Source organism: Choloepus didactylus, chromosome 21, assembly GCF_015220235.1.
Source record: "Choloepus didactylus isolate mChoDid1 chromosome 21, mChoDid1.pri, whole genome shotgun sequence".
Classification (NCBI taxonomy): Eukaryota; Metazoa; Chordata; class Mammalia; order Pilosa; family Megalonychidae; genus Choloepus; species Choloepus didactylus.
Window position 1 is genome coordinate 5,589,448 of NC_051327.1, and position 10,921 is coordinate 5,600,368.

Consider the following 10,921-nt stretch of genomic DNA (forward strand, 5'->3'; position numbering starts at 1 on the left):
AACACTGCTGAAACAAATTAAAGAAGACCTAAATAAATGGAAAGACATGCCATGTTTCATGGATTGGAAGACAATATTGTTAAGATGTCGATACTGTCTAAAGTGATCTACAAATTCAATACAATCCCTATCAAAATTCCAGCAGCCTTTTTGCAGCAATGGAAACTCATATGGAATTGCAATGGTCCCCAAATAGTCAAAAGAATCCTGAAAATGGAGAACAAAGTTGGAGGACTCACACTTTCCAATTCAAAAGCTACTACAAAGCTATAGTAATTAAAACACTGTGTTACTGGCATAAGTATACAGACCAACATAATAAAACTGAAAGTCCAGAGTTAAATCCACACATCTACTGCCAGTTGGTTTTCAACAAGGACGCCAAGTTCATTCAATGGGGAAAGAATAATCTCTTCAACAAATAGTGCTGGGACAAATGGAAATCAACATGTAAAAGAATGAATAAGGACCCATATCTCTCACCATATACAAAGATTATATCCAAATGGATCAACAACTTAAATATAACATTAAATATTTAAAAACTCTTACAAGAAAACATAGGGAAATAGCTTCAGGATCTTGGGTAGGCAATGGATCTTTAGATTTTACACCAAAAACACAAGCAACAAAAGAAAAATAGATAAATGGGACTTCATCAAAATTAGAAATTTTTGTGTATCAAAGGACATTATCAAAAAAGTGAAAAGACAGCTTTCTCAATGGGAGAAAATATTTGGAAACCATATATCTGATACTGGTTTAATATCCAGAATATATGAAGAACTCCTACAACTCAACAGCAAAAGGACAAAAACCCAATTTAAAAATGGGCCAAGGATTTAAATAGACATTTCTGCACTGAAGATACTCAAATGGCCAATAAGTAATATGAAAAGACACTCAACTTCATTGGCCATATGAATACTGAATCTCTATATAATTTTCTTTTTCTTAGTTGCTAGGGTATTAGAATATCTAGAAGGAAAGAACTGAACTGCTGATAACATTCTTTGAAATTTGCTATGTAGCTACTTGTTAAATTGTAATTTGAAAGTTATCACATTTTTGTATATATGTTATATTTCACAATTAGGAGATAACTGAAACTATGGTACTATAACCCATAACATTCTTGGAAACGTCCTATATAACTACTTGTTAAATCATACTTTCAAAGTTATCACTGTTTTGCATATATGTTATATTTCACAATAAGGAAATAACTGAAAATGTGGAAATATATAACATTCTTTGAAATTTGCTCTCTAACTACTTGTTGTTAAACTGCACTTGGAAAGTTATCACTTCTATGTATATATGCTATATTCCACAACAAAAAAAAATGATTAAAAAAAAAAAACTACAATGAGATACCAGTGCATACCCACTAGAATGGCTATTATTAAAAAACTCACAATATTAAGTGTTGCCTAGGATGCCCTCATACATTGTTGGTGGCAATGTAAAATGGTGCTGCCTCTATGGAAAACAGTTTGGCAGTTACTCAGAAAATTAAACATAGCATTATCATACAACTCAGCAATTCTACTCTTAGGAATATACCCCAAAGAACTGAAAGCAGGGACTCAGACAGATATTTGCACAATAACGTTCAATGCAGCATTACTCACAATAGCCAAAAGGTGAAAGCACCCCAAGTGCCCATCAATAAATGAATGAATAAATAATAAGTGGTATATCCATACAATGGAATAGTATTCAGTTGTAAATAGAAGTGAAATGCTGGTACATGCTACATTGATGAACCTTGAAGACGTCATGTTAAGTGAAATAAGCCAGACACAAAAGGACAAATATCATATGATTTCTCTCATATGAAATACTTAGAATAAGCAAATTCATAGAGATAGAAAGTAAAATAGTGGTTACCAGGGGTGGCGGAAGGGATGAATGGGGAGCTATTGCTAATATGAGTTTTGTTTAGGATGTTGAAAATATTCTAGAAGTAGATAGTGGTGAAAGTTACACAGTATTGTCAATGTACTTAAAGAACTGCTTAAAATAGTTAAAATGATTTTTATGTTTTATATATATATATCACAACTAAAAATAGATGTTAATTATAAAAAAGAAGCACAACCAGAGACAAAGAAGACTTAGAATCTAATTTTAAATATTACATTTAGTTTATGATTATATGAAGAATATATATGATATTATGTGACAATGTCCATAAAGTTGTCTTTAGGAGATCAATGCATGGTTATGAAGGTTACTGGAGATTGCCTCCTCTAAAACAATTTAGTAATATATTCTACAGAAAATCTTTCAAACACTACAATTTCTAACCTTTAAAAGTATAATTTAAATTCGTTTTCACCATCTCAGTAAGATTTTTTGCCACATCATTCCCAGAAGGCACATAAACCAATTCATATGTAATTTTAGCATTATTGAGGAAATCAGGCAGTTGATTCATGGAAAGAGGAGTGTAACGGATGGCTTCTTGAAACCTCTTTTTCGTATGGTGGCGGTCAAGCAAAATCAATGCAGAAAACAGAAATGTCAAGGAGATTTCCACAATTAAAATAATGAACTGACGCCTCTGCAAGAGAAACAAAAGGACTGTATAAATTAACCTAAGATTAAGTAGCATATTATTCAGCTTCATTCTATTCTAAGAAGGGTCCCCTGGATTGTCTCTCACTTTTTTCTACTTTTTATCTTTCATAATATGGATTCAGCCTGTGGGTACTCGGCAGATTTGGATATTACCCCAGACTTGTAACAAAAGGAAGAAAACAAACTAACTAAAATGAAATGAGTTTTCCCCTTTGGCTCCATTAGCTTTTATAACCATTGCCCACAGATACCTCTACTTACATTTAAAGTGAAATTCTTCCAGAGGAGGACTGCAAATTGGTTGAGCCACAACTCATTCATTCTACCATAAAGAATGGAAATTCAACTCTGAGGAGGAAGCAAATATTAAAAATAATTTAGATTACCTGCCAAAATGTACATTTAGTCAAGTAAAACGATTATTTCATTGTTTTATTCTTTCCTTTCATCAATCCTGAAAGATTGAGACCAGAAAAGAACTTGAAATAAGAACTCATATACTCTTATTTTATACGAATTCATTAATTTCATATCTTGAGCTTCATACTTGTAAAAACATTAGGCAATGGAGAAATAAAGATTAAAAAGTCCCAAGTTTGGAAGGAAAGATGTAAACTGTAAACAAAGAATATCAATTATTGTATAGACTCTAAGAGGAATTCTTACAAATTACAACACTGTATACCAGTTTGCTAATGCTGCCAGAATGCAAAACACAAGAAATGGATTGGCTTTTACAAAAGGGGGTTTATTTGGTTACACAGTTACAGTCTTAAGGTCATAAAGTGTCCAAGGTAACGCATCAACAATCAGGTACCTTCAATGAAGGATGGCCGATGGCATCCAGAAACCTCTGTCAGCTGGGAAAGCATGTGGCTGGTGTTTGCTTGCTCCCAGGTTGTGTTTCAAAATGGCATTCTCCAAAATGCTGCTCTTGGGGCATTTTGTCCTCTCTTAGCTTCAGCTCCCCTTCAAAATGTCACTCTCAGTCACTCTGAGGTATGTTGTCCATGAACTCCTTTATATAACTCCAGTGTTCCAATTAACACCCACCCTGAATGGGCGGGGTAACACCACCATGGAAATTATCCAATCAAATGTTTCACTTACAGTTTATTGAGTCACATCTCCATGGAAACACTCAATCAAAGAATTCCAATCTAATCAACACTAATACATCTGCCCCCACAAGACTGCATCAAGGATAACAGTGTTTTAGGGGACATAATACATCCAAACTGGCACACCTACTATACATATTTTATACCTAATTTGTGTCATATACTGTGCTAAGCCTTGGGTTCATTCAAAACAATCATGACCCTGTCATCATGGTGTGCATAGTGTGGCATAAAATTTAAGAACGCAGGATCTGAATATAGGATACTTGAATTCAAATCCTAACTCTCTCACTTACAAACTGTATGGTTTTGAGTAAAATAATTAACCTTATGGGGGATTATCACCTATAAAATCAGAAAAGTTATAGTACCTACTGTGGTGGTTTGAAATTGTATGTACCCCAGAAAAACATGTTCTTAAATTTAATCCATTCCTGTAGGTGCAAACCCATTGTAAGTAGGATCTTTTGATGTGGCTGCTTCAATTAAGGTGAGACCCTCCTCATTCAGGATGGGTCTTAATTCTATTACTGGAGTCCTTTATAAATGGAATGAATAGAGAGAGAGAGAGAGAGAGAGAGAATGCCATGGAAGTAAGATGCTGAAAGCAACAAAACCCAGAAGAGAAGGGAGAGACCAACAGATGCCTCCACGTGCCTTGCCATATGGCAGAGGAGCCAAGGATCACCAGCAGCCAGTCTTTAGGAAGAAAGCATTGCCTTGATAATGCCTTGATTTGGACATCTTCTCATCCTCAAACTGTAAGCTAATAAATCTCTGCTGTTTAAGCCAATCCATCTCATGGTATCTGCTTTAAGCAGCCTAGAAAACTAAAACACTTACCCTATAGGATTTTTGCTCCAGTATCATTTGCCTATATTGGAGAGGGTGGCAGAAAGAAACTACAAGACATATCAAAGAAGGAGAAGGTGGTGTTTTGTATTGTATTAGGACCAAAAACTGTTGCATTCTTTAAGTAAGTGAACCAGAAACAGCAAACAGGGAATTCAGCAGGCAGAGCAAAGAACACCAGACATTATACTGACCTTTCAGAAACATAAAAGAGTATAAGAGAATATTATGAATAATTGTAGGCCACAAAAATTGATAACCTAGATGAAATGGACAAATTCTGAGGCACACACAATCTACAAAATTGAATCAAGAACAAACAGAAAATCTGATGGTTTCTCTGATGAATTCTACCAAACATTTAAAGAAGAATTAGCACCAATCCTTCTCAAATTCTTTGAAAATTCAGAAGAGGATGTAGTATTTTCAAATTCATTCTATGAGGTCAACCTTAGCCTGAAACCAAAGACACACAAAGACATCACAAGAAAGAAAACAGACCAAAATCCTTTATGAATATGGATATAAAACTCTCGGCAAGTTACTAGTAAACAAAATTATACACCATTACCAAGTGAGATTTATCCCAGGGATGCAGGGTGATTTAACACGTGAAAATCAATGCAGTACACTATATTAATAGAATAAATGAAAAAACCACATGATCAAATCATTTGATGCAGATACGGAATTTGACAAAATCCCACCCAGTTTCATGGTAAAAACACTCCACAAACTAGGAATAAAAGGAAATTTCCTCAACCTGATAAAGGACATCTATGAAAAAACACAGCTAACAGTATACTCAGTGGAGAGAGACTCAAAGCTGTCCACCTAAAATCAGGAACAAGACAAAGATGTCCCCTCACACCACATCTATTTAACATTATACTGGAAGCTCTAGCCAAGAAAATAGCAAGACAAGAAAACAAAAGGCATCCAAATTGAAAAGGAAAAGGTAAAACTATCTTTTTGCAGATGGCATGCTCTTATAGAGAGAGAATCCTAAGGAAGCCACAAAACAACTATTAGGTCTAATCAAATTCAACAATGTTGCAAGATACAAGGTCATCATCCAAATATTAGTTATGTATCTTTCCACTAGCAATGAATAATTCAAAAAGGAAATGAAGAAAAATTCCATGTACAATAGCATGAAAAACTTTAAAGCACTTAGAAAATAAATTTAATCAAGGAGATGCACTGAAAACTACAAAATGATGCTTAAAGAATTTAAAGAGGACCTAAACGAGAGGAAAGATTCCCATGTTCATGTACTGGAAGACTTTACATTGTTATGATGGCAATACTCACCAAACTGATTCAAAGATTCAACGCAATCCCTACCAACATTCCAACTAATGTTTTTGCAAAAATGGACTAACATTCTAACATTCATATGGAACCGCAAGGGTCCCAGAATAGCAAAAACAATCTGGAAATAGAACAAAGTTGGAGGACTCACACCTCCCAATTTCAAAATTTACTACAAAGCCTTATTAATCAAACTGTCTGGTACTGGCATAAGAATAGAAAAATTGACCAACGGAATAGAATTGAGAGTCCATAAATAAGCCCATACATCCATACTCAGTGGATTCCTGATAGGGTGCCAAGACCATATTTTCAATAGAGAAAGAACAGTCTCTTCAACAAACGGTGCTGGAAAAACTGTATAGCCACATGCTAAAGAATGAAGTTGGACCCTTACCTCACATCATATACAAAAATTAACTCAAAATGGATCAAAAGTCTAAATGTAAGCTAAGCTATAAAACTCTTAGAAGAAAACATAGGGGTAAATATTCATTATCTTGTATTAGGTAATGGATTCTTAGATATGACATCTAAAGCACAAAGAACAAAATAAAATATAAACTGGACTTCATCAAAATTAAACTTTTGTGCCTCAAAGAACACCATAAAGAAAGGGAAAAGATGACCTACAGAATGAGAAAAATATTTGCACATAATGAATCTGATGAGGATCTAATATCCTTACACTGGATATAATACATACAATAGTATATTCCATAACTCAGGAGCAAAAATACAGATAACCCAATTTAAAAATGGACAAACAACTTGAATACACATTTCTCTAAAGAAGACACATAAATGGCAAGTAAATACAGGAAAAGCTGCTCGACATCATTAGTAATTAGGGAAATGCACATCAAAACCACAATGAGATACCACTTACTAAGATGGAAATAATAATAATAACAACAACAGTAATAATGTTGGCAAAGATGGGGAAATTGGAACCCTCTTACATTGCTGGTGGGAATGTAAAATGGTGCAGAATTGTGGAACATAGTTTGGTGGTTCCTCAAAACGTTAAACATAGATTACCAGTGACCCAGTAATTCTACTTCTTGGTATTTTACCCAAGAGAATAGAAAACATATGTCCACACAAATTATGAATGAACACAAACACTCATAGCAGCATTATTCCTAATAGCCAAAATGTGGAAACAACCTAAATGTATGTCAACTGATTAATGAACAAACACATGTAGGATATCCACACAATTGAATATTATTACCATACGAAGGAATGAAGTTCTGATGCATGCCACAAAACGCATGAACCTTAAAAACATTACGCTAACTGAAAAACGCCAGGCACAAAAGGTCACATATAGAATGACACCATTTATATGAAAGGTTCTGAATAGGTAAATCCATAGATGAGTGCTTAATTGGCATGGGTTTATTTTAAATGGTGAAAATATTCTGGAATTAAATAGTGGTGATGGCTGCGCAACACTGCGAGTGTATCAAAAATCAAAATTGTACACTTTAAAACGGTTAAAAGGTGAATGTTATGTTATGCGAACCCTACGAGATGGGGTTATTAAATTATTCCAACATTACATGAGACTGACGCCAACCCACTTGCCTAACATCAGACTGTAACCAAGGTTGACTGTGCTTCCGCTGAATCACTAAACTACAACCAACATTAAAAAGTTAAAATTCAACCCTCAATCTCTACTGGGATTTTTTATTTGTTCGTTTTTGCTTTTATTTTTGTTGGGGGTGGGTGGGGGATTTGAGGGTGGGACGCGCCCAGCGGGAGAGCAGCAGCCAGAGCTCAGGGAGTCGGAGCTGAGGAGGAAGCGGGGAACACGCTGGACACTCACCGCTCAGCTTTCACAACCGCCGCCGCCGAGGGGCGCTCGGCGACCCGGTGCGGCGCCTCTACGAAACGCCGTCTCCAACCGCCCGCCCCCGCGAGCAGGTTTGCGGGCTCGGCCTTGCGCGGGCTACCCAAGGCGCGGAACCCGTGCCCCAGCCCCCAGAGTGCGGGATTACCCAGGAAACCCGCCCGCGCGCCCGCGCGCCCCGGCGCACGCGCACGCAACCCCCGTCCCGCCCGCGCGTCCACGCGCCCGGGTACACAGGTGGCCCTTCCCGCCGTTCCAGCTACCCAAGGCCGTCCGACTACCACCGCCCACTTTCTCGGAATTCCCAAACCTCTTGCTCCTCTGTGCTGACCCCACAGCCCCCCACCTCCAAGAAGACAAAGACCACTGGTAGGGGAAATAGAAGAGACACTCGCCTTGGGCACAACGTTTAAGGGGGTGCCAGAATATTCAATAAGAAAAGTAATATTTGTAATGCAATATTTTTAAAATTTTTTGAATAAAAAATTTAAATATGAAATTGCCATGAAGAGCTATAATAGAATCTAAAGCAAAAAGAAAAAATCAGTAATCATGATCCTGTCTATTTAAAATTTTGATACTTTGTTCATCATGGACTTTTTGGCATTAATTTTTATTTCTTTTAAACATTGCATTACAGATGCGATGCGAATACCTTGGTCACGCTCCCTACTCACCCCTCTAAGGACAGCCGACCTTCATCTTCATCTTAAGGAAGCCGACCCCCATTTCCTTATATCTCCCACACTGTGGCCCCCCCTCCCCAGGATCTGTCAGGGGTTAGCAGGAAACTTCCGGAGGCTCAGGCCCTGGCAGCAAACATCCCAGGCTTGTCCCAGGGCAAGGCAAGAAAGGAAAGTTACACCAGGGTCCTGGTTGCTGGCCACCACCTTACTAATAAGTTTATTAATATTATTTCTAATAAGTCATTACTACCGATAATCATATCATTATTTTAATAACAACAAAATAAATATCAAAAATACCTAATAATACCTAACAATACTTATCAAATAGATTTATTAATATATTTATTAATAATACACATTAAACATCTATTTGCAAAATAGTTCTCAAAAAATGATCTCATTTGTGCTTCACCACAACTCTGGAAGGTTGGTACTCACATTTCTAATATTGTCTGTTGGGTCAGAAGGAAAGACACCTAAGGAGATGTCAACCTGCTCCAGTACAGGTGTTGCCAGGAAAACACAACTCACAGTCTCTGATGGAAAGATGTTTTACTCACATAGAGAAGAGACAGAGCAAGGTCAGCTTCACTAGTGGGTGTGGGTTCCCCACATCCAGAGGGTCTTACCCCCGGCCAATGTAGGGAGGTGTTCCATGCCCAGCACCCCTTCTTGGGTTTGTGGGCCATAGTGCAGGAACCCTGCTCCCTCCCCTCCAAGAATAGATGTACCACCAGAGTGTGAGAGCTGGATGTCATAAAACAGGCCCACCAGATTCAGACTGTCTTCAGTGAATGTGGACATAGGCTCATGACATCAGGGCAGGGAATGTAACTACCAGGGGCTTGTGTTTTATCCCTCCAGGCCTACACACCCACTCCTGAGCACAGGATGTATCTGTGCATACCAGGGACAGGCAGCAGGCTGTGCTAGGACTGTCCCCTACCACATAACCTGTATTTTACTGTTGAAGAAACAGGATCCGAGTGGTTGAATCTCTTGTCCAAGGTCATCTAGCAAATATAAATGACAGAACCAAGGATTCCAGTGCAAACTGGCTGATGGCAGGGTCCCTACTTGAGGCTCACTAAACCCGAAGCTCCTGTTCCTCTGCCTGCAAATGATTTAGTGGTGATTTCAGATAAAAAGCATTAGACCCCAAATAAAAACTATAGACACAAGTCAGGATATTAGGGTATCTGTTCATATAATACATCACATTAATGAGTTACAGTAGGAAAACAGTATAATCATCTCCATAAATCCCCAAGTGTATATAAAATTCTTAACCATTCCTGATGGAAGTTCTTTGTAAACTCACCGTGCAAGAGTGCTTATCTCTGTGTCACCCAAAGATCTGCTAAGCCCACAGCCCCAGGCAGGTGGTGGTATGCCAGAACTTCAGTGACTCCCCTCTCCCTCTGGAGCATTTGGGGTAGGGATGTGTTTGTCTTACAACAGGTTCTCTGTCAGTCTGCACTACAACACCAGCCTCTAATCCAGATTCCAGACCATTGCTCTATAGTTGACCGCAGACTAGTCGTCTTGGGGCTGGTCACCTGGAATTCTGGACTGGACAGCCTCCTCAGAGCCACTAGCACATGGCTAGGGAGGAGACAGAAGGCTGCTATCCCCTTTAATGATAACTTCTTCACCAAGGTGGTCCTGGGCCTTAGGCTAAAATAAGGCCATCAAGTTTGGCCACCAAAACGTTCCTAAGGACCTGGGTGATGATTTGAGGTGATTCACAGACCCATTTTTTTAAAACATAGTTATGCATTTATTTTAATGCAAACTAGAAGTGCGTGAAATAGCACATCTATCTACAATATATAATGCTAATTTTGCTTCAACTGAAGCTAAAGAGGGTAATATATTTTTAAACAAAATATATTAAGTAAATAATAATAGAGGTGGCAGGAGGTATTGAAGCCTCAACAGAACCTGGCACCTGAACTCCTGGTATGTGTGGTCATCTAAGACTCCCCCTTTACCTGCCCCAGTTGAGAACCCCCTGACCCAGACCAGAAGTATTGCATAACTTGCACTTCGAAAAGGCTCCAGAGTCTTGAGACCAGTTAGTTCCCTGTGTCTTTGGTTCTGACAGAACTACTTCAACCAAGACCAATTTTCCCAACGCTACTTTACTAAGGAGTTGGATGGGTTACCCAAAGTCTTGTAAGGAAAATGATTTTGAGGTGATTCACAAACTGATCCTATTCCTACAGGATTTGCTAGAACCAAATAGAGGAGCTTTCTATTTAATCAGAACTAAATTCTTTAATTCACAATGAAAGCAAACACATGTCTGGTTTTCCTATCTCATATCTCTCAGTTGGTGAGTTTTGCTAGGTTTTTTTTTCTCCTTAAGAAAGGCAAGGACATGCGCCTCTTCTAAGGATTTGTGTCTTTGTTGATGTTGTTCCTCTAGTTCTTCAAGCTCCTGGAGTATTGTAACTTGCAACTCAATAATTATTCTCAACCATATATTCTAAAAG

The 10,921-nt window shown here is 37.9% G+C and overlaps 1 protein-coding gene across 1 annotated transcript in view; it reads right to left on the bottom strand.

Annotated features, from left to right (window-relative positions):
* The window catches only part of LOC119518027 (ATP-binding cassette sub-family A member 3-like), a 230,794-nt gene extending 222,909 nt beyond the window's left edge, over window positions 1–7,885 (bottom strand). The window contains exons 1-3 of the mRNA XM_037815122.1: window positions 7,711–7,885; window positions 2,848–2,934; window positions 2,314–2,569 (exon numbers count right to left, since the gene is read on the bottom strand). Of these exons, the coding sequence (XP_037671050.1) occupies window positions 2,314–2,569; window positions 2,848–2,907 (316 nt within the window). The 5' untranslated portion in view covers window positions 2,908–2,934; window positions 7,711–7,885. The remainder of the gene's footprint in view (window positions 1–2,313; window positions 2,570–2,847; window positions 2,935–7,710) is intronic.
* Window positions 7,886–10,921: the final 3,036 nt, after the last annotated feature.